General features: G+C 42.4%; 1 protein-coding gene across 7 annotated transcripts in view; it reads left to right on the top strand.

The window, feature by feature from the left end:
* Nucleotides 1-23,696, top strand: part of MFSD6 (major facilitator superfamily domain containing 6) — a 94,234-nt gene that overhangs the window by 29,261 nt on the left and 41,277 nt on the right. For 5 of the 7 annotated variants that reach the window (XM_069576916.1, XM_069576918.1, XM_069576915.1 and 2 more), the window contains exon 2: nt 3,948-5,556. In XM_069576916.1, the coding sequence (XP_069433017.1) occupies nt 4,001-5,556 (1,556 nt within the window). In that variant the 5' untranslated portion in view covers nt 3,948-4,000. Of the gene's footprint in view, nt 1-3,137; nt 3,165-3,947; nt 5,557-23,696 lie in introns of those variants that run through there. The other 2 variants (XM_069576914.1, XM_069576919.1) reach the window with 2 other exon arrangements.

The following is a 23,696-nucleotide window of genomic DNA, read 5'->3' as shown; positions in this document are numbered from 1 at the left end:
AGTCTTTCACCATTAAATGTAATGCTACCTGTGGGGTTTTGTAGGAGATCTTTATTGAGTTGAAGAAGATCCCTTTTATTCCAGTTTTCTGAGACTTTTCAGGAATGAGTGTTTAATTTCGTCAAATGCTTCTTCTGCATCAGTTGTTAGGACCATGTTACCGTTTCTTTTTTTCATTTGCTTGTTTATATGGTGGATTACATTGAATTTCAAGTACTGCAGCAGCCTTGCATCCTTGGAATAAATCCCACAGGGTCATAGTGCACAATTCTTCTTGCTAAATTTTCTTTCTAATATTTTGTTAAGGATTTTCGTGTCTGTGTTCATAAGGGATATTGGTCCATAGTTTCCTGGGTTTTGGACTGTCTTTTTTTCTGGATACTGGATTCTTGCTTGACAATTTTTCTCTTTCAACATTTAAGAAATATTGTGTTCCTTCTTGGGTCCCTAGTTTCTGGTTTTAAAGAAACAAACATACTATCATTTGAATGGCTTTTCCCCTGTTGGTAAGTTGTGATTTTGTCTCTGCCCTCAAGATATTTTTGTGTGTTTGGTGTTTACAGTTTGACTATGTTGTGTCTCGGTGTGGGTTTCACTTGTTCAGTTCATTCAGCCTCTTAATTCTGTAGGTTTATGTCTCTTGCCAGTTTTGAGATGTTTTCAGCCTTTATTTCTTTGTGTGCTTCAGCGCTGCTCTTTTTCTCTTCTCTTTCAAGAACTCTGATGTCATTAATGTTCAGTCTTTTGTTATAGTCCCACAGGTCCCTGAAGCTCTGTGAATTCTTTCTCAATCCATTTTCTTTCTATTGTTCAGATTGTATAATTTCTATTATACTTGCAGTTCACTGATTCTTCCCTCTCCTCCATTCTGCTGTTGAGTCCATCCATAGAGTTTTTGTATTTTGGTTATTGTATTTTCCAGTTCTAACATTTCCATTTTGTTTTTCTTTATATATATATATATTTCTTACATTGCTGAGACTTTCTATTATTTCTGTTCTTCAACTTTCTATTTTTTTCATTTGTTTCAAGCATGTTTGTAGCATATATGTATCTTATTTATGAAAATATTGATATTATATTTAAGAACTATTTTCCTCCTCATAGAACTTCTGTTTTCTCCATATTGATTTTTTTCCTGTCTGTTTTGATTCCATCTTTCCTGTAATAGCCATTTGTTAAATGTCTTGTAATTCTTGATGACTACTCACATTTAGTGACAGGGCTTGTTAAGACCCTGAGCTCCTGTGTGTGGAGTGATTTGGTTGGAATGTTAGTTGGGGAGGTTTCAATATCATGATTGAGAGGTCATTTCTCTTGAGTTGGTCAAATTCTCCAGGGAAGAACCGTCCAGCCTCTGAGAAGCTAGTGTGGAAAGTGGGGCAGGGCTTGGGGTCCAGGCCAGGGCTTGAATCCGGGATGTGTATGTTCACTCAGCGCCCCCCTCTTTTCAGTGTGTTACCCGTACTCTCAGCTCTTACTGGTCCTCTGTGACTCGGGAACTCCATTTTATCCTCTCCAGAGGGATATCCTCTAGTTGACTGGCTCGCTAGGTGGAGAGAGGAAGGGGACTGAGCCTTCTGTGCTGGGGTCCAGACTGTGTATTAACTCTGTTGTTAGCAGCAACCCCTCCTTAAACACATGCCCTCTTACCTGCAGATGAACCTCATATGGCCAACCCGTGAGCCTTTGAGGGACTCAGGAATAAATTATAATTCATTGTTCTTGGCTTTCCCCACTGTCAACCAAGGTTTCAGTTTTCTCAGATTCACCATTATTTACCAGTTGTCTATGTGTTGGCTTCCAGGATTTTATTTTAGTGCTATTATGTCCCTTTAAATGTCCACAGCTTGGACTATGCCTTTAAAAGCGTGGCTGTTCGTTGGTGTTGCCCTTTGAGTCAGGTTTAGGGATGCAGTGAAACAGATGTGCTCAATCTGCCATTGTTACCAGAAGTGTCATGTAATTTTTATACATTTTAAAAATGACAAACATTTCTTGGAAGTTGGAGCTCAAACTGAAATTAATTTAGAAAATAAGTCCAAAGGAGAATGACTGTGTTTTTCAGGTGATGAAATAGAATTGGAGGTGCTGACTTGAGTAGGTGCAGGCGCTGACGATGAAAGGAAAATAAGGGAGAATAGTGAGGAAAATCTTCTAGCCTGGCAGCAGAAGGTTGGATTTTGCTTTTCCTTCAAGTTTTGTGGGAGATGAAGAAAAGTTTTCCAGTATGATTAAGAAAACTGTGATTTGGGAACTCGAGAGAAGTGATGGTTGTACAACATTGTCAATGTGCTAAATTCCACTGAATTATTCACTTAAAAATGGCTCCTTTTTTGTTACATGAATTTTACCTCAAATTAAAAAAAAAAAACTTAACCTAAAGAGAAATATATGAACATTTTCAAAGCTAAAACTATGTTGACCCTGGCTTTTGGTGGTAAAAGATAATTTGACTTATTACACAGGCCTCATCATGTTATGTTTCTACTGTCTGCCTGAAGCTAGGTAGAGATTCTTAAATGTTTACAAGCATGATTTTGGAAGATCTTCAGAAATTTACTTCTCATTTTGGGAAAACGGAGAGGAAAATGTATTCCAAAGGGTGGAGTTATTTCTCTCTAGTAAAAAAGATGAAAGGAATTAATAGGTATTTAATATGTACACCTCCTACATACAAATATACTCATTGCACCTTGACAAATCTTGATGCAAGCAAGACCTTTTGACTCTTTAATCATTTGTATAATAGAAGAAAAGGAAATTCTGGGGAATGTGGCATCATTCCAATAAGTTTATGCCTTTGTTATATTATCTCTCATATGAAACACCCTGTCTCATAAAAAGATTTAATAGCACTTTATTATCCAAAATGTGGTATTTGGCAGTTTAGTGTGGTATACTAGGGTATATGTCCTAAAGCCGTAATCTCGTTTTAGTCGCTAAGTCATGTCCGACTCTTGCAACCCCATGGACTGTAGCTTCCCAAGCTCCTCTTCCCAGGCAAGAATACTGAAATGGATGGCCATTTCCTTCTCCAGGGCATCTTCCTGATCCAGGGATTGAACCTGCATCTCCTCCATTGGCAGGTGGATTCTTTATCACTGAGCTATATGGGAAGCCTACAATCATAATACTGGAGTTCAAATCCTTGCTGTGCACATGTGAGTTATTTAAACTCACTACACCTCATTTTTTCTCATCTGTAAAGTGGAGGAGACAATAGAGATATTGTGATGAATGTGAATTAACACATTTAAAGATCTTTCAGTGTAGTCTGGTGCAGAGGATGTACTCAGTAAATGCTATCTGCTATTTTTCAGACATTTTCTTAAACTACAGTCTATAAAAGCACATCTGGAAAATGTATGTAATATAAGCAGCATAAAGACAACTTCCTTATCAGGATATCTTTGTTATGGCTGTAGTGACCAAATGCAGATACAAATGTGCTATTGGGTCCCTTTTTCTCATCACATTTGTGTTAGTGGTTAGGGGCTTATTTCTGTTTTTTTTTTCCAAGAAACTGAAATGGTTTTAGCTGTCTTTATTTTCTAAGCATTCTAGACTTCCTAGTGCAATGGATTTGTTTGAAAAATAAAACCAAGAAACTGTAAATACTGTTTACCCTCTATTTGGTTTAGATGTAATCCCTGTTATTTGTACATTTTCCCTAGGAATCAGTGAAAAGATTGAGAATGAACCTGAAGAATGAACCATTAGAAGATGTAATTTTAGCCAGTCAGTGGCCACAGAGAGAGCACTTGAATTTTGTAAAGTTATTTTCCCTTATCATTATTGTATGGCTGCAAGTGAATGGTGATAGTTTTCTCTCACAATTATTACTTTAAGTTGTAGTTTGAAACTCCTGTTTCCCACCAGGTGAAACTCTTATGTTTAAATGTTATCATTTTCATTCTAAGCCTTCTTTTAAATTTTTTTTACAGATCAACAGCCAAAATTTTGAAGGCCGTCAGCTTTCTGATGGTGGTGATAAGCCATGGCGACAGATGATAAAGTTGCCATCTTAACCGATGATGAAGAGGAACAAAAGAGGAAATACGTGCTGGCCGATCCTTTTAATGGTATTTCCAGGGAACCAGAACCACCTTCAAACGAAACGCCGTCCCCGTCTGAAACAGCTGCTATTCCTGAGGAGGAAATAGACTGGATAGAGAAACACTGCGTTAAGATAAACAATGATCTTCTCATTTCCAAGGTCTTTTATTTTTTCTTTTACTCTGCATATGGCTCTCTCTACCCCCTTTTGCCTGTGTATTACAAGCAGCTGGGAATGTCACCCAGCCAGAGTGGACTGCTGGTAGGTATTCGATACTTCATTGAATTCTGCAGTGCCCCCTTTTGGGGTGTAGTTGCAGATCGCTTTAAAAAAGGCAAAATCGTCCTCCTCTTTTCTCTTTTGTGTTGGGTTTTATTCAACCTGGGCATCGGATTTGTCAAACCCGCTACCTTGCGATGTGTACCAAAGATCCCCCCAACAGCTCATCCCACCAATTCAAGTCACCCATTCACTATCCTGCCGACAAATTCCTCCATTGTCTCTTTCATCACCACCTCCCCAAGAATTCGTGAGAAAAGGCACCTGCTTTCTTATGATGGGCCAGTGATGTCAGAAGTGGGGCCCAATGTCACAGAAACTGTCATCTTCCCGACAGCTCCAAACAAGACCAGTGCACCCACTCTGCAGCCTGAGACCGAGGAAATTACTGACCATATTGTGACCTTGAACCCAAGCACCGCAACCTCCTCTGCCCCCCCAGGAAATGCAACCAGGGAGACAACCACTTCCATCGTCACTACCACCAAGCCTGTACCTTCTGACCGAGTCACTCTTGTTTATGATCAGCAAGAAGTGGAAGCCATATTCCTGGTGGTCTTGGTCGTTGTTGTAATAGGAGAGTTTTTCAGCGCCTCCTCCGTCACGATCGTGGACACAGTGACGCTCCAGTACCTGGGTAAGCACAGAGACCGCTATGGCCTGCAGCGAATGTGGGGCTCCCTGGGCTGGGGCCTGGCCATGCTGTCTGTGGGCATCGGCATCGACTACACCCACATGGACGTGCTCATCGAAGGGAAGGGCTGTAAGCCGCCCGAGTACCGGAACTACCAGATCGTCTTCTTCGTCTTCGGGGTCCTCATGACCATGGCCTTGATTGTTGCTACCCAGTTCCGGTTCCGCTACAGCCACTTCAAAAACAGTGAAAGTAAAGGGAAAGAGGTGGAGATCCCTCAGGTGGAGAGGAACAGCTCCACGGAGTCCTCTGAGGAGACACCGACCGCCACCAGCCACTCGCAGGCCTTCAGCTTCTGGGACTTGATCAGGCTGCTTTGCAGCGTGCAGTACGGCTCCGTGTTGTTCGTGGCTTGGTTTATGGGTTTCGGATATGGCTTCGTGTTCACCTTTCTCTACTGGCATTTGGAGGACCTGAATGGAACAACAACTCTTTTTGGGGTCTGCTCAGTCCTGAGCCATGTGTCTGAGCTGACAGCTTATTTTTTCAGTCACAAGCTTATTGAACTGATTGGCCATATCAGGTAAGAGCATGCCTACTGTGGCTGCCCCTCCGCAGTTGAACTTCATCTTTTCAGTTTATAGCTCCTTTGAGCACGTTTACGGATATTATCATTTGTGTTGGGGGTAAGGTTTAGGTGCGAGTGGGGATTTCTGTTGCTCTTTCTCTTTAAAATAGAATCAAAAGGAAGGAAATGAAGAACTTAGTTGAATTATCTCAAAATATGATGTTTCCCTTCTGTATGCTAAGAGACTCTTACATTAAGTGTTTTCAGGTATAAAAGCACCAATTTAGTCAACTCTATTACTCCATGGACCTTGAAGGGTCCAGCTGTCTAAGGCATTTATGAAGAAGAGTTTAAGTAGATAAAGAGGATTATGTTTTTTCAGCCTTCAGTTATTCTCAGCCACTTGCTGATGCAGAAAGACCTTGAATATATGGTGTATTGAAGATGTCCATTATATTTAATAAGGCTGTGATATAACACACCAAAATCATTAATCCATGATATTACATGGAAGAGCATCTTATATAATTTTTCTGATTATTACATGGGTCTCTGCATTTTTATCTGCCATGAAAACATGGGATACTTAAAAATCTTTCTTCTACTTAAAATTTCCCATGTAATCTTTTAAGCAAAAAAATCTAGAAATACTTAGTGTTTTTTATGTAATGTTTCTTACCACTAATGTTTGTCTGAAGTTGTTTGAATAGTACCTTGCTCTTTATGTCTTTCTGCTTTGCTGTTGGCTCTAAAATGTGGAGCCAGATACACTTAAACCTCATAGAAAAGCATGGCATGTCTGTCCCTAAAATTTGAAGTTGCTGTAATTAAAAGCAACCATGTGCGTTTGTGTGTATGTGGTAATCTTTAAATCTACTGTTTCTATGAGAAATTACAAAGGAGAAATAGACACTGGCAAGATCTGAGAAACATTGATCTTTTTTCCTTTAATATCCCTTTGACTAACTGAAGAAAATATTTTCTAATGTCAAGTTTCAACCTAGAATCTTTCTTTTCCCAGTGCAATTGTGACTATTTTTCCTTGTTTGATTTTGCTTTGTGAGGCTGTTTTCCGTTCCTTCTCCGTCTCAAATCTCTGACCCCATTGTTGTCACAAAGTCAGGCACTGTGTGGACAGCCACCAGAGACACAGGGTGCCTGAGGCACACTCAAAGAGCCTTGTGATATTATGGTCTGGGGCTGTCCTTTAACCTTGTCCAGGTTATGTTTATGTTCTCCGAGCTGTGATGAATTAGACTCACAGTGATGAATTTCTTCAGCTTGGTTGGGTTGTATGAGCAGGATCTCCCCTCACCTAATAATGTGTTTAAAACCCACAGCCATTTATTCCCAGAAAGGTACCTTGTCAGGTCTTACTCATGAGTGGCTTTCCTAGACATCATGATTTAATCACTCAATAATGTTAATTGAATGTCGACTCAGTACACAGTATGCATGTCGGTTTTATTTTCACAGAAATTTTTAAGGTCTTCTCACATGCTAAGAAAAGTAATTTCTCTTCTACCTTTGCCTTTTCTCTAAAGTACATAGAATCCTAGCGGGTTTACTATTAGGTTTGGTAATTACATAAACTTCACACTTGTGTTTTCTTTTTTTAAGAGAGAACTCATTACATAAAAACTCATTACATGAACGCTAATATCTCCTCATGTAAAAATGAATGACTCACTTAACCTTAATATTCTAGTTTTACATACAAAAGCATCTTTTTTTCCTTAAATGACGTAATAGAAGAAGAAAGCTCTTGTGGTCACATTGTTGTTCCCAGAAGCCTACTGGGATTCCATCAGTTTGTGGTCATTGACTGCTTTTGGATTTTTATCCTGTTCATTGAAATGAATTAACTACTTTTAAAAGATTCTGATAGTTGTGGTGAGATTATGCCCACGTATTTAGGTAGAATGGATATGTTTCCTTTGGTGAGAATTTTTGGAGTCAGGTTAGTGGTGGTTGAGATTTTGAGGGCTTAAAAATTTAGTGATGACAGTTTTACTTTTTAATTGGAAGAATATCATGTTGCTAGTTGATGAACAGAAATCATCTTTCTATGAATTCATAGCCTTTATGTTTTCCTTGTAGGATCATACGGAGAGGTCTGGCCCGTATATATGCATGCATGTTTTTCAGTATTCTGTGACTATCTTAGGCTTCCCTGGTGGCTCAGAGGTTAAAGTGTCTGCCTGCAATGCGGGAGACCCAGGTTTGATCCCTGGGTTGGGAAGATCTGGAGAAGGAAATGGCAGCCCACTCCAGTATTCTTGCCTGGAGAATCCCATGGATGGAGGAGCCTGGTTATGGGGGTTTGTTTAAAGGAGTCAGCATAACCACAAAAATTGTAACTATCCTAATATAGTCAAAAGTTGATGTATGGCAGAAACCAATACAATATTGTAATTTTTCTTCAATTAAAAACTAAGAAATTAAAACAACAACAAAAAGAATTTTTATAAAAAGTAGATTTTCATAAGTTTATATAGGTTCATAGTGAAGAAACCATCATACCAGAAAACAGTTTTTAAAACAGCATGTCCAGTTTTGAACCACTTACTATTGTAACAGTTCGGCAGCTTGGGCCCCATTTTTCATTGACTAACATATCTATCAGTCTAAACACACACAGAGTAAATGATTTCTGATTTCAATCTTGGATTTTGTCCCCACTGGAAAGTGGCTATCTCAGGTAAATAGGATAATGCTTCCTATTTCCACTAAAAAAGTAAATTTCTTTTGATTTGAAACCACAAGACTTTGGTATTTACAGCAAGTACATTTTTAGACTAATTTATGTAATGACTAGATTTCTTTATCTAGAAATATAAATGTATTTTAAGGCTATATTCACCTTGTTGAATGTTTCAGCAACCATGAGTAGAGTTGTGATCAAAATACATTTCAATTAATCATTTGTTTGAGCAAACTTCAGGAGAAAGTGAAGGACAGGAAAGCCTGGCATGCTGACGTCCATAGGGTCACAAAAAGTCAGACATGACTGAGTGACTAAGAAGAACAACAAAAATCATTACTATTTAATATTAGGCCATCACCTATGTTATGTGATTCAAATTGATTTACATTTTAAGGCACACACAAAAATCTACTCAAGCAATTCTAACTTTGACCTGAAATTCTTATACTCAGTCAGTTTTGTGATGCAAATACTATCTGGAAGCGATAATATATTAACCATCATTAGCCATTAATTACTACTAAATAGTTGCTAAGTATCCAAATGAGTTGGCTGGTCATTTAGGGAGGAGAGAGGGAAATACATGATGCTACCAGCAAGAGGAGGAACACAGACATTCCTGGTGGGCACTGCACAGAGAGCAAGAGCGGATAGCAAGACGCCGGCCCACAGCTGAGGACACGCGGGACAGCGTTAGCAGTCTGTCACTGGAGGGATAGCCGTCAGCGTCAGAATGGGGAGGAAACTGCAGCTGGCGAGATCAGGGGAGCGGACCTGGAGCTGGAGATTTAGGACTGTGTTTATGATTGGATTGCTTCGTACCCTCTTCCTTGTTTCTACCTGCCTCTTCGGCCTTGTTGTTGATCCTGGCCCCTTGGCTCTCGGGGCCTCTCTGCACCTTGCGGGGCCCGGTGCAGGCTTCCACAAGCTGCTTCTCCCAGCCCCTGGTCTGCTGGGTTCCGCTGCTGCAGTGGCTTTTAAAACTCCTAACGCTCCCGCTACACTTAGACCAATTGCCTTAGACTGTCTGGGGGTGTGTACCTAGGTATTCCAGCCGGGGTGGTAACTGCCAGGCTGGTGAGAGGCCCGGGTGGAGAATGAGCAGGTGTGAAGAAAGGGAAAAGCCTTCCCTCTTCCGTCTTGGGTGAACTTTGGAGATTGTTCCCTTTAATTCATGTGGTTCTTGCCCCGGCTTCGGTGGTTTGCTCAGATGCAGGTGTTGGCCAGTACTCAGCTGGAGACTGAGGGCCGCCCTCTGCAGCCCTCACTTGGTGTGCTGAGAGTTCCCTCCTTTGTGGTGCTCAGCCCTGCTCCCAGACTCAGCCCTGCCTCCTGCCAACCCGAGTCCTCCATGCCCTGCCAAGTCGCCTCTCACCTGTGGCTCTGCGTGCTGTGGCTGACCTTGAGCTCTGGTAACACGGTCCTCACCCCGTCCTTTAGACCTAGGCCTTGCGGAGGCTGGCTGTGGCTTTCTCCAGGTTCTCTGGCTTCTCAGCTCTTCCGCCGTCTATCTAACCACCCTGAATTAAGGTTGGTGCCTGTTTCCCTGTTTCCCTGGTCACATCCTGACATCCACAGTCCTTAACTGCTTAGCTGGCAATCGCCACAATGAAGGGAAAGAATGGAAATAGAATAACTCAATTCTTGATTTAAAAAATAACAACAGAGGAGGGCCCTGAAGATTTTTTCCTTCTCTTTTCTTAATGGAATGTTATTGTTTATTTACAAAATGACTTTACCACAATAGAAAAAAAAAATGATAAGGCTTATTTCTCATGTTGTCATTGTAGTTCAGTCACTCAGTCGTGTCCAACTCTTTGCCACCCCGTGGACTGCAGCACTCCAGGCTTCCCCGTCCTTCACCGTCTTCTGGAGCTTGCTCAGAGTCATGTCCATTGAGTTGGTGATGCCATTCAACCATCTTGTTTGAAATTATACATAATCTAAAGGAGTGACTATTGCTCTTATCGTTTAAAAATCAAAACTCTGCATACGTGTTAAGTTTAATTGAAGAGTTTAATTAGGCCTGGACAACCCAGTTTAATAGGATGCAAGGATGAGCACTAAAAGGAAGGGGGTTGGAAAAGATGGGGAGATTGAAAGCCAGGTAGGAGCTGGGATTAGGAAAGGAACTTTATCCTGGGTGCAGTAGGGCATCGCGGCGAGGTTCAGAGCAGAGGAGAGCCACCGGTGTTCATTTATTTGGAATGCAGTGGGGAACTTTGAAGCAGAAGCCCCCTGAGAAGGTTCTTAAAATAGTCCAAGTGAGAGATGATAGAGGCCTGGAGTAGAGCAGTAGCAGCAGAAGCTGAGGGAAGGAGTGTGGGGGAGGTAGAATCAATGGAATGGTTTGGTGTGAGAAGTGATGAAGAGGCCTTCGTGTTTCAGTTTGGGTGCAGTGGTTCTGCCAAATCCAGGAGGAAACTGGAGAAGATACAGACTAGAGGAGAGAGTGGAAGTTCATCAGAATCCAGCGATCGGTTGGTTTACCTTAAAATTGAAACATCTATGTGGGAAGGTCGAACAGACAGTTGACAGTTATAAAAGCCCCAAAAGAGGTTAGGGTTGGGAATACAGATTTGGGATAGTTAAAACCAGGAACATGAGCGAAGTGAGCAAGGGAATCTTGTTGTGGAAGAAGAGAAATGGACTGAGGGAAATCAGTTATGCTTGTCTCCAAGATCCTGTTCTGAGTTTCTGATCTTATCGAAATGTTGGTCTCTGTTTTATGGTTTGAAATAGTATCCTTGTATCCTCATGTTTATGGGGAATTGTATGATGCTGTAACCTGTTTCCACATCTTGCTTCAGGAGCAAATGCCTTTCTGAGCACCCCTCCAATGCCATCACCTGAGCCTCGGTCTTCTAGGCATGTTTACAGTGGACCAAGGGAGACGTGAGTTAGGGAGAGGGAAAAATAAAGGACAGGGAATGAAAGAAACAGGGACCAAGAGTAAGAAAATAGAGAAAGGAAATAGCTGTGGTCTCCAGGGAAAGGTCTCTTCCTGTCCTTATTCATGAAAGGCAGTGTCCATAGTGGTTACAAGCATGGACTGGGAGGCATGTTGCCTGGTTTAGAGCTTCACTATGCCTCTTGGAACCATGTGGCCTTGGAGAAGTTATATAACTTTTGTATCTCTGTTTTGTCATCTATAAGTAGGAATATCATTAGTATTAACCTTTTTTTTCCATGAAAACTAAATGAGATAAAGCACATTAATTGCTTAGAACAGTGACTTGCATATATTAGTTCTCTTGATTTTTTAAATTATTATTTAGCCAATATTCTGGTAGATTATGTTGCTTGATAACCACTGTGGAGACCAGTTCAGCAGTCCATGGTAATGTACAAGTTGGACATTTCCTATGGCTTGATAATTGCATTTTAAGATACTTACCTGCCTGGAGAAACGTTTGCTGTGTGCTGTGCTTAGTCGCTCAGTCGTAGCCAACTCTGTGACCCCATGGACTATAGTCTGCCAGGCTCCTCTGTCCATGGGAGTTCTCCAAGCAAGAATAATAGAGAGGGTCGCCATGCCCTCCTCCAGGGGATCTTCCCAACCTAGGAATCAAACCCAGGTCTCCCATGTTGCAGGCAGACTCTTTACCTCATGAGCCATCAGAGAAACTTTCACACACGTGCAGAAGGACATGTACAAAGATGCTGCTTGCTCACTGCAGCTTTCTAACCGTGAGGAAGAGAACTCGTCTAAATATTCATCATTGGGGAATAGATGCATTCAGTGTAGGGTGGTCGTAAGATGGAATATTACGCAGAAAAGGAACGGACTATATCAGTATGTCAACATAGAAAGCTCTCAAACCATGATGTTGAATGGGGGAGAAAGCAAAATAATACACAGTTTGGTACACTTATGCAAATCTTAACAATGCATTTCAAAAGTTATACGTACTTTTATGGATATGCCTAATTGTATAGAAAAAAAACCACTTAAATTTATGGAGGGAAAATGCATCCTGAGTTCACATAGCCCTAGCTTTCTGGACAGGACATAAAAAGAAGGGGACTGGTTGGGGAAGAAAGAAGATGGGGAAGCCCTCCGTTTATCTGTAACATTTTGTTTCTTTAAGGGAGTACAGCAAAATATTCAGTTTCCATTCTTGGTGCTATATATATATATATATTCTCTCCCTTTTTTGGTATTTTAGATTGGAAAATAGCTTGAAGCTTAGGTCAGTTTATAGTGGATCAATATAATTATCTTCCCATAAAAGAACCAGATGTGTGTGAGAGAGAGTGACAGCGTGTGTATGTTTAAAACTGTATATGTTCTAAGGAGACATATTGTATCCTTATATATCAGGTAAAATAAACATTAAGAGATCAAGGTACTAAAAAGTCAAGTCAAGTGATATCCCAGAGATATTGCATTTTATTGCTGACACGAGTCCAAGTATCAGTGTTTGCACCAGCTGTTTAATTATCTCGAGTCATTTAGTGTCAATTACTGCCTTTTTTGTGCAAGTCAAAAGCCTAAGCAGTGTGGCTAACTTATTTCTACTTATTCTTGGGATGCTTGGTAGATTTTAATTATATAATTACAATAAGATACTTTGAATAGTAGATAAGAATTTTTCTTCAAGCTTCCTTCATAGCATACCCCTCCAAAACCTTTCCAACTGGAAGAATTGCACCCCATTCTTATTTCTCAAGTATTAATCATCTTTTCTTTGCCTTTTGTCTGCTGTCAACAACATCTTTGAATAGTAGTCTGGGGGGCTGACAAACAGTAACTTGTTAACTTTTTCTTTCCGTTAAAAAGATAACATGTAGAAGGAAGCTCAGACATTTTCAGAAAAAATCAGTGTCGAATTGCGTCTGTCTGGGGACCGTAGTTTTGGCCCATGATCCTGTGTGGTGTGGTTGGCTGCTGAGTGCAGTGAGGTCACCTCAGCAATGGATGATCGGCATGGTCCTTGGTTGTAACTGTGGATGTCGGTCGGGCGTTCACTCCACTTGGGAGAATGAACAGGAGCAGAAAGTAAATTGGCCCAGGTTTGACCCTAGTCATCTTCCCAAACCCTGGTAGGAGTGTTGGGTAGTCTGGTAGCTCTCCTGTTTCCTTGTGTTCTTCTTTTTGCCGGTTCACCTGTAACGAGTGCACGTGTGCATGTGTGCATTTGACCTGGGTTCAAATCCCACACTTACTATAGTGTCTAACTTCATACCATTGTTAAGATTAATTAGACAATGCATAGCATCTAGTAAGTGCTCAACTGTATCTGACCTTGGATAAGCCAGCAATTTAGCTTTGTTAAGCCTCAGGTTCCTCATTTGTAACATGGTGGTAATAATTGTTTCTGACTTCATACCATTGTTAAGATTAATAAGATAATGCATAGGATATAGTAAGTGCTCAGCTGTAAACAATGGGTGGTGTTATTCCTGTTGTTATTAATTCACTCCTTCAACACATATTTCTTAAACATGCCTTAGGTGACGGGCACTTTTGTAGGTCTTGGGGTTATTTGGAATGTGTGATGAGATAGACAAAGGCCAGTCCTCGTAGGACGAACCTTCTATTGGGGTAGATAGTGAACAGTACACAGATTATCTCATTTCTGATCATGATGAATGATGACGTGGCAAAATTCACACAGGACGCAGGTTCCCAGAGCGACTGAGAAGAGGTGACTGTTTCCGCTTGAGCTAACAGAGAGGCTTTCTCTAAGGAAGAGACATCTGAGCAGAGTGGTGTTTGCACAGAAGCCACCCAGGGAAGATGAGGGAACCGCGAGTGTGCGTATTGCCTGAATACGCACAGGAGGAGTGAGGAGTGATAAAAGTCAGCAAGGTGGGCAGGGCTCGTGCAAGGGCTCCAGGTTCCACCGAGAGAGAGTGTGTTTCCCTAAGAGCAATGGGAAGTCATTGGTGAGTTTGAGCAAGAGGTGGCAGGAACAGATGTCTGCCTTGATGTTTCTTTAAAACACTTCTATTGCAGAAGGGGGACCCCTTCCAGGGCCCCAGGGGGGCTATTGTCTAACACTTGGAAATGAATTGTCCAAGGAGACACAGAGGGTGAGACTTTACTGGGAACGGCGGAGAGCAGCAGGCTAAAGGAACCCAGGAGGACTCTGCTGCGTGGCTCGCCATCTCACGTTTTATGGTTTGTCGGCTGTGTCTCCTTGGACCATTTGTTTCCGGACAATTCCTTTCTGAATGTTAGACAAGAACCCACTCTCAGGTCCTGGAAGGGGTTCCCTTTCTGCAACACTTCTCTGGGTGGAGCATTTATTATTGTTTATTCTGCCCTACTTTAGAGAAGTCCCATTTTACTTCGTTCCCTGAGTTTCAGATAAATAATGAATTGTCCTTTCTTGCTTGAGTCACAAGCTGGTGACTCATGCATGACCTTTGTTGATGTTGTGCCTTCCACCAATCCCAGATAAAATTGTGGGTTGTTTTTTTTTTTTTTAGCAACTTCAAAATTGCAGAATAGCAATAGAATTGCCGAATTGCAAATTTTTTTAATTAAAAATTTAAGTTTTATTGAAAAATAAAAATTTTAAATTAAGAAATCTCCAAACTTAACAAACATTATAATTATAGTATAATATTGAGAAAATAATAATAGTCGTTAACACTGTCATTTCAGCACTTACTACATCCTAGTGCCCTCCAAGGCACTGGTGAAATGCTTTACCTTCAAGCCCCCATTTATCCTTGCAGTAGCCTTGTGAGTTAGGCATTGCTGTGTCTGTCTCAGAAAGGGGAAGTTCAAGGTGCTAAGGTAAGTTGCCCACAGTCATACAGCTAGTAACTAGCAGAGGTAGAATTCAGACCAGCCACTCAGACTCCAAAGCCTGTGTTCTCAGCTACCTTGTAGGTTCATAGGCACGGTCTTAGATTGTGTATATTGTCCCTTTATGCAGCCCAGCCTCACATCTTGGACTGCTCTGAGTGACCAGTGTCTGATACAACTTTTTCACCTGCTCCAACCACCCTCTTTTGTCTTCCTGGTGAGCTCTCCATTCCTCTAAAATACTCCATTCTCTCAAATTATCTTTTTTTACCCCCAGTGAAATTGTCATTCCTCCGGATTAACTACCTTCAAGAAGTGTTAGGAAGAGAGTAATGTGATTAAACCAATTCACACTGTATATAAGTGGCAAAAATGTTTTTAATGATGACTAGGCATCATACAGAAATGCATGTATGATGACTAGTTATCAGACATGACTAGGTATCATACATCATTAACAGAGTTAGTTCACAATTAAATATTATGTTCTTTCAGTGTTTCTCTAAAGAAGTCTTTATTAAATGACCAGGTTCTATTCTGGGAATACAGTACTGAACCAGACAGATAAAGTTCCTCTCTCACAGAGTTCACTTTCTGGTAGGGGGTGGATGACCATAGCATAAAAGGAAAATACTAGGTGTTACAGAAGTGTTAGCTTAGGTACCTGAGACACTGGGAGTTGGAAAAGAGAAAAGCAAGTAAAATCAAGAGTTTTGGGGGGAGGGGGCAGGGCCTAGTGTAGGTGGAGTGAGAAAGAAGAGTTATCTTGAGAATTGGATACCAAATGGGCGGTGGTGCCACTCGCCAAGCAAGGAAACCCAGGGAAGAGCTATCAGTACGGAAGAATGGGGCTTGTGGAGGTCCTATCAGATGAGAAAGATGCCCATTGGGAAGTTGTGTTTATGAGTCGAGATCTTGGGAGAGAGAATGAAGCCAGAGATGTTTGTGGGAAACCTTGGCACATAGCTGGAACAGCTAACTTCAACCTGGGGTTTCTGTAACCATCCTCCTCCTCCACTCTCCTCCCTTCTCTTCAGCTAGTAAAGCTATCTGGGGCAATCACCTACCTCAAGCAAGACATGTGACGCTATCAGCGTTACTTCTGGAAGCTGTGCCATGGAACAGGACTTTCGGGAAGTGACAAGTTCAGTGCTTCTGAGGGGAAGAAAATTATATTCTAAAGTCAGGACATGAAGTCGTGGCTATATCTTTAATGCTCTTTTGGTGTTATTAACTCATAACTGAAGGAGTTCATTCTAGAGAGAGTCTCCATTCACCCTTAGGACTGTGGCCCCTCATTTCTGCCTGGAGAAACGCAATACTAGAGGGAATATGATGCCCCAAACGGCCTAATGGCTTAAGCGTTATCTTCTGTGGCTAGTGTTTATCTGTTAGGTGCGATTAAACTGGGAAAGAAAACAAACCAGGACTAGACCAGCAAACAAATCAATTATTATTGTTTTTTAACACAAATGCCCGAGTATAGGATTGATTTTTATAACCTTACCTCAGGAATGCTACTAATAGCTGTAATATACTTTATTCCACAGAGAAGATTCTTGTAGTTTTTATAGGGGAACAGTTTTATGTTCAGTGTCCTAGTTAGGCTAAATCAGAAAATCATTGTTTCCATTTCCAATTCCTAGATCACCAATAGAACTAAATCTAAACGATATTGTTGTAGGCTTTATAACTTGACTGTGTGCGCATGCTGAGTTGCTCCGTCGTGTTTGGCTCTGTGACCCCATGGGCCATAGCCGGCCAGGCTCCTCTGTCCTTGGGATTCTCCAGGCAAGAACACTGGCGTGGCTCTCCATTTCTTCCTCCAGGGGATCTGCCCAACCCCGGGAGGGAACCTGGGTCTCCTGCATTGCAGGTGGATTCTTTCCTGCTGAGCCGCCAGGGCAATCCCTCTGCTCCTTACCCAACCCAAACCATACAGTCAACTTCTGATTATTTGATTTCGAAGTCTGCTTGCTGGAGGCAGCCCTTTTCCAGCCCGTGGGTGGAGGCAGAAATGCTGGTTCACCCTGTGTCCTGCCACAGCACTGGTACTTGAGGTCTCTGGTTCTGCATCAGTAGAAAGGGTCTTTTGAGCCATTCCCTCTAGGAACCCCAAATTTTGTTTCTGGGTGAATTGTTTCTTTTGTGATCCAGGATATTGGGCAGCTGTTGAGTAGCCTTTGTGTTTCCTACTTCCCTCTTCCCTCATTCCTACCAACTCATCAAAGTTTAAAATCTGAACCATCTTCTAAAGTCGACCTAAACATACACCCAACTTCCTGAATGCAATTCAGAGGTGTTTCTTCGAGCCCATGTATAGGTTTGACTTTGCACAGGGGCCTCGCAGTAGGAGCAGAGCACTTTGTGGCCGGCCTAAGAGCCACAGAGCAGAGGGCCCTTGGCCTGCCACTGGCCTACTAATGGTGGCCCTATCCCGCCTCTCTGTATTTTCCTGTCTCTGGGAAACAAGGGTGTTGGATTTGATGGCGTGTCTTTGGTGACGCTACTGATCTAAGTTCTCGCTTTGCTTGGTTTCTCTATGTGAAACCCGCACGTCCGATCTCACTCCCCCCTGGCCACCCCACCAGGGACTTAGGCTTCCATGGGTTTTGCTGATGAGTCAGCAATGTACACAGAGCCACTCATGCTGGCTCATCCAGGCCATGCCGCGGCAACAGACCGTCGAGTCAGCGACGGGGGAGGGGGCGGACGATAGCAGTCACTGGGATCTGTATAGAGAATTTCTTTCTCCAGCACCAGCTGACTTCAGTGAATGTTAGAATCCTAAACCTTAAACATTGCTCCATGTGCTGGCTCAGACGGAATTTGTAAAAGACTTGGCTGCTCTCGCTGAAATATGTGCATTGTATCTAATGGTAGTTTACACATTTGCGTTTTTCTTAACATGCTTATTTGATCTTTTCAGAATGCCTGTAGTATGACCCAGGCAGTTATGACCATTCTTAAGAAAAGTCCCCTTTCTGTGGCCTGTGCCCTGGATGCCAGCACTTCAGCCCGGGTGCAGCAGGCACCCTGTTGCACTGCCCCTTGTGAAAATGTGTTAATTAGCACTGTTTGCCAAAGCCTTTCATTTTACATCAACCTCTGGAAGAGTAAATAGCAATGCCCTAGATAACATAAATGAGTAAATACAGTAGATTGGGTTATACAAAATGCTAACAATCCTCCTCTAGGGATGCAGACTCACTTTGACTTTAGCAGCCCAGAGAAGCTGCCTCTGCTTGCACAGGCTCTATTTCTGGTCCACGGAGCAGATGGCTTTTTTTTTTTTTACAGTCACAATTGCCAAGTGTATATATTTTTTTCTGTTTAGCTGCGCTGGGTCTTTGCTGTTACATGCAGGCTTCTCCAGTTGCATTTGAGAAGGCGTGGGGGGGTGTTCCCCAGTTGCAATGTGTGGGCCTCTCTCTGCGGTGACTCTTGTTGTGGAGCACAGGCTCTAGGGTTCTCGGGCTTCGGTAGTTATGGTGCGTGGGCTTAGTTGCCCCAGGACATGTGGGGTCTTCTGGAGCAGGGATCAAACCCGGGTCTCCTGCATTGGCAGGCAGATTCTTAACCATCACCACCAGGGAAATCCTAGATGGCTTTTGAGGAAAACAAACTAAGACTTTTTACTCAACTTTCTTTCATGTTGGAATTGTAAGTAGGCTTAGAGGTCATTTTTGTGAGCTGAGTTGTGGCCCTTGAAATTCACCTGTTAAAGTCCTAATCCCCAGTACTCCAAAATGTGACTGCATTAAGAGATATGGTCTTTAGAGAGGTAAATTAAAGTGAGGCTATGAGGGAAAGACTAGAGTTCTCTTCAAGAAAATTAGAGATACCAAGGGAGGATTTCATGCAAAGATGGGCTCAATAAACGACAGAAATGGTATGGACCTAACAGAAGCAGAAGATATTAAGAAGAGGTGGCAAGAATACACAGAAGAACTGTACAAAAGGATCTTCATGACCTGGATAATCATGATGGTGTGATCACTCACCTAAAACCAGACATCCTAGAACGTGAAGTCAAGTGGGCCTTAGAAAGCATCACTACGAACAAAGCTACTGGAGGTGATGGAATTCTAGTTAAGCTATTTCAAATGCTAAAAGATGATGCTGTGAAAGTGCTGCACTCAATATGCCAGCAGATTTGGACAACTCAGCAGTGGCCACAGGACTGGAAAAGGTTAGTTTTCATTCCAATCCCAAAGAAAGGCAATGCCAAAGAATGCTCAAACTACCACACAATTGCACTCATCTCACACGCTAGCAAAGTAATGCTCACAATTCTCCAAGCTAGGCTTCAGCAATACGTGAACCGTGAACTTCCAGATGTTCAAGCTGGTTTTAGAAAAGGCAAGGAACCAGAGATCAAATTGCCAACATCCTCTGGATCATCGACAAAGCAAGAGAGTTCCATAAAAATATCTATTTCTGCTTTATTGACTATGTGGATCACAACAAAATGTGGAAAATGCTTAAAGAGATGGGAATACCAGACCACCTGACCTGCCTCTTGAGAAATCTGTATGCAGGTCAGGAAGCAACAGTTAGAAGTGGACATAGAACAACAGACTGGTTCCAAATAGGAAAAGGAGTACATCAAGGCTGTATATTGTCACCCTGCTTATTTAACTTCTATGCAGAGTACATCATGAGAAATGCTGGGCTGGATGAAGCGCAAGCTGGAATCAAGATTGCCGGGAGAAATATCAATAACCTCAGATATGCAGATGATACCACTGTTATGGTAGAAAATGAAGAACTAAAGAGCCTCTTGATGAAAGTGAAAGAGGAGAGTGAAAAAGTTGGCTTAAAGCTCAACATTCAGAAAATGAAGATCATGGCATCCGGTCCCATCACTTCATGGGAAATAGCTGGGGAAACAGTGGCTGACTTTATTTTTTGGGGCTCCAAAATCATTGCAGATAGTGATTGCAGCCATGAAATTAAAAGAAGCTGACTCCTTAGAAGGGAAGTTATGACCAACCTAGATAGCATATTAAAAAGCAGAGACATTACTTTGTCAGCAAAGGTCCGTCTAGTCAAGGTTATAGTTCTCCCACTAGTCATGTATGGATGTGAGAGTTGGACTACAAAGAAGCCTGAGCACTGAAAAATTGAAGCTTTTGAACTGTGGTGTTGGAGAAGACTCTTGAGAGCCCCTTGGACTGCAAGGAGATCCAACCAGTCCATCCTAAAGGAAATCAGTTCTTGGTGTTCATTGGAAGGACTGATGCGGAAGCTGAAACTCTAATACTTTGGCCACCTCATGCGAAGGGCTGATTCATTTGAAAAGACCCTGATGCTGGGAAAGATTGAAGGCAGGAGGAGAAGGGGATGACAGAGGATGAGATGGTTGGATGGCATCACCGACTCAATGGACATGAGTTTGGGTGGACTCCAGGAATCGGTGATGGACAGGGAGGCCTGGTGTGCTGCAGTTTATAGTGTCGCAAAGAGTCGGACATGACTGAGCGACTGAACTGACTGATTAGGGTGGCCCCTAATCAAATACGACCGATGTCCTTTTGAGAAGAGATTGGGGCACAGACACGTGCAGGGGGTGCCCTGTGAGGACACAAGCGGAGGGTGCGTCATCTACACGCTGAAGAGAGATGCCTCAGAAGACCCGGATCTTGCTGACCCCTTGCTGATCTTAGACCTAGAGCCTCCAGAGTTAGAAGAAAATAAATTCTGTTCTTTGAGCTGCCCAGTCTGGGGTATTTGTTATGGTGTCCATTGCTTAGTCGCTGAGTTGTGTCTGACTCTTCATGACCCCATGGACTGTAGCCCAGCAGGCTCCTCTGTCCTTGGGATTTTCCAGGCAAGAATACTGGAGTGGGTTGCCATTTCCTCCTCCAGAGGATCTTCCTGAGCCAAGGATCAAACCCACATCTCCTTCATCTCCTGCATTGGCAGGTGAATTCTTTTTTTTTTTTTTAATTTTTTCCCCACCCACCCCCTTTTCTCTTTTTTTTTTTTTTTTTTATTTTTTATTTTTTCCTGCAGGTGAATTCTTTACCACTATACCACCTGGGAAGCCCATTTGTTATGGTGACCCCAGGAAAATCACAGGGGCCTAAGTTCAGCCCAGTTGGGTTCTCTCCCCCTAATCCTTGGTAAATGGTTACTTAGCCTTTGTTTGGACCCTTCTAATCATGTGGAACTTGCTACCTCACAAGGCAGCTAAGATCTTGGGTCACTTAGGACTCTTTCACTTGAGGTGGCAGAAAACCTTACCCAGGGTATCTTAAGCAAAACAAAGAGCGTATTGTCTAGCTGAACAGTCCAGCAGATGGCCTGAGGTATGGCTGTAACTGGGTCTCTAAAGGTGTGACCAGAGCCTGCTGTCTCCTACCGGCTCTGTCTCCTATTGGGTATATTCCAGGCTTTCGCCGGAGGTCCAGGCAGGTCCACATCTTCCCAGGATCAAATGCAGCTAAAAGGACAAAGTGCTGCACTCCCGTAGTTTCTGCTTAGCAGCTGAAACAACGTGACTGTTTTGCTGACTGCTCACAGGTATGACTCTGGGCCCACACAGCCCACTCCCTGTTCAGCAGAAAAGCCCCTCACATATCTGAATGTCCCTCCCACAGCTTTGCTTCTCCAGTTCCCTCAGGGATTTTCCGCAGAACATCTTATCTTAGACTCTCCTCTTTTTATCTTCCCACTCATTCAGACTCCTTTTTTTTTTTTTTTTTCCTTTGGTCAGTGATCTCCTAATTGTAACCACTTCCTGCTATGGTCTGGCCAAAGTCACGAACAGTAGGATTATTATGTCCTTTTGGTTTGGTCATGATATTCCTTCAGCCTGAATTTCGATGGACTTGTTTACAGCATGCTACTGCTGCTGCTGCTGCTAAGTCTCTTCAGTCGAGTCTGACTCTGTGCGACCCCATAGACGGCAGCCCACCAGGCTCCCCCGTCCCTGGGATTCTCCAGGCAAGAACACTGGAGTGGGTTGCCATTTCCTTCTCTAATGCATGAAAGTGAAATAGGGTCAACTAAAACTCCTGAGGCCTTTTTCAAATTAATTGCTATGACAGATGTCAGTGGTTCTTGTCTGGAAATTACAGAGTTTGTATTTTATGTATACTTATGGAAATTTTTTAAGCAAAATCGTGGTGTGTGTGGATGTATATGTATGTGTATGTATATGTAAGTGTAATTGGTCATGTGATTTTTGCCCAAATGGAAAGTATAACAACAAAACAGCATATTGTACCTTTCAGCTGGTTGGGCTCCATTAATCAGGGGTCTATTCTGTTTTTGTTTTTTCCATTTTATTTTAAACATCCTTAGTTTTCTACCTAGAGATATACACAAGCTGAGAAAAAGTAGATTGACAAAAACTAAAAGAGCAATGGAGAAATGTACAAACGGCCAGGAACCGGCACCTTGACCTGGCCGATGGTTACCACTGTCTTTCTCTTGGCTTAGCTTATTGGTCATTTGGAGAAGAAAGATTTGAAGGCAGCAAATAAAGAATGACTAAGACTTCACTTTTACCTTTTCTTTCTCCAGCAGAACAAATAGAAGGAAATATTAGCAGCTGTAGAAAACATACACAGCTAAATGGATATTCTCCCCCAGCCCCCGAGTCTACTCTTCTGACGAATGGTTTGAGTCTTATGCTGTGTTCTAAGATGACGGGCTAGCGGCCAGCTGTATTTGGCGATAGAAGCTTGATGTCTTCCAGAGGCCCTGACGGTGATCCCTCTGACTGTGCTGTGGTTGGCATGGCAGCACCACTGACTGACTCTTTGAGCTTTGCGGCTTGTGTGCTAATTCTCACCCTGGTGAGATAGGCCTGTGGGTGCCCAAGAGCCTTGTTATCTGCTTGTGCACATGTGCTGAGGTTCCACTGAATACTACTTCAGGATGCCCCACCCCCCAAATACAAACTGCAGTCAACTATTCATTGAACTACTGTTTGTTCATAAATGACTGGATATTTGTCTTTAAGCGTAGCCTATTAACATTAATCAAAAATACTGCCAAATGTGGACATCCATTGTTTTAATCATCCTTTTTGTAGGCCTCTTTTATAAGACAGTTTATTCTTTCACATGAAAAGGAAAAGAAAGACCTTCAGCCTTTGACTTAAGTACACATATTTTCAGTCATTCAATCGTGTCTGGGTCTTTGCGACCCCATAAACTGTAGCCCACCAGGCTCTCTGCCCATGGGATTTTGCAGACAAGAAAACTGGAGTAGGTTGCCTTCCTTTTCCAGGAGATCTTCCAGACCCAGGGGTAGAACTCATGTCTCTTGGATCTCCTGAATTGGTAGCTGGATTCTCTACCAGTGGCACCACTTGGAAAACCCATATACCCATCACTTATTCCTATACCATGATCAAGTATCTTATTATATTATACATATGTATGTAATTACAAGTATGCATATATAATCACCAATATAATGGGAGCCTGTGTGTTGCAAGAGAGTCAGACACACTCTTTTGCAACCCTAAAGACTGCGGCCTGCCAGGCTCCTCTGTCCATGGAATTTTCCAGGCAAGAATACTGGAGTGAGTAGCCATTCCCTTCTTCAGAGGATCTTCCCAATCCAGGGATCGAACCCAGGTCACCGGCATTGCAGGTGGATTCTTTACCAGCTGAGCCCACCAGAGAAGCCCAGTAGGTGCCTACATATACATATAATTACAAGGAT

The sequence above is a fragment of the Ovis canadensis genome, chromosome 2 (genome assembly GCF_042477335.2).
Source record: "Ovis canadensis isolate MfBH-ARS-UI-01 breed Bighorn chromosome 2, ARS-UI_OviCan_v2, whole genome shotgun sequence".
Classification (NCBI taxonomy): domain Eukaryota; kingdom Metazoa; phylum Chordata; class Mammalia; order Artiodactyla; family Bovidae; genus Ovis; species Ovis canadensis.
The sequence above is the reverse complement of the archived record's forward strand: the minus strand, read 5'-3'. Positions and strand labels throughout refer to the sequence as shown.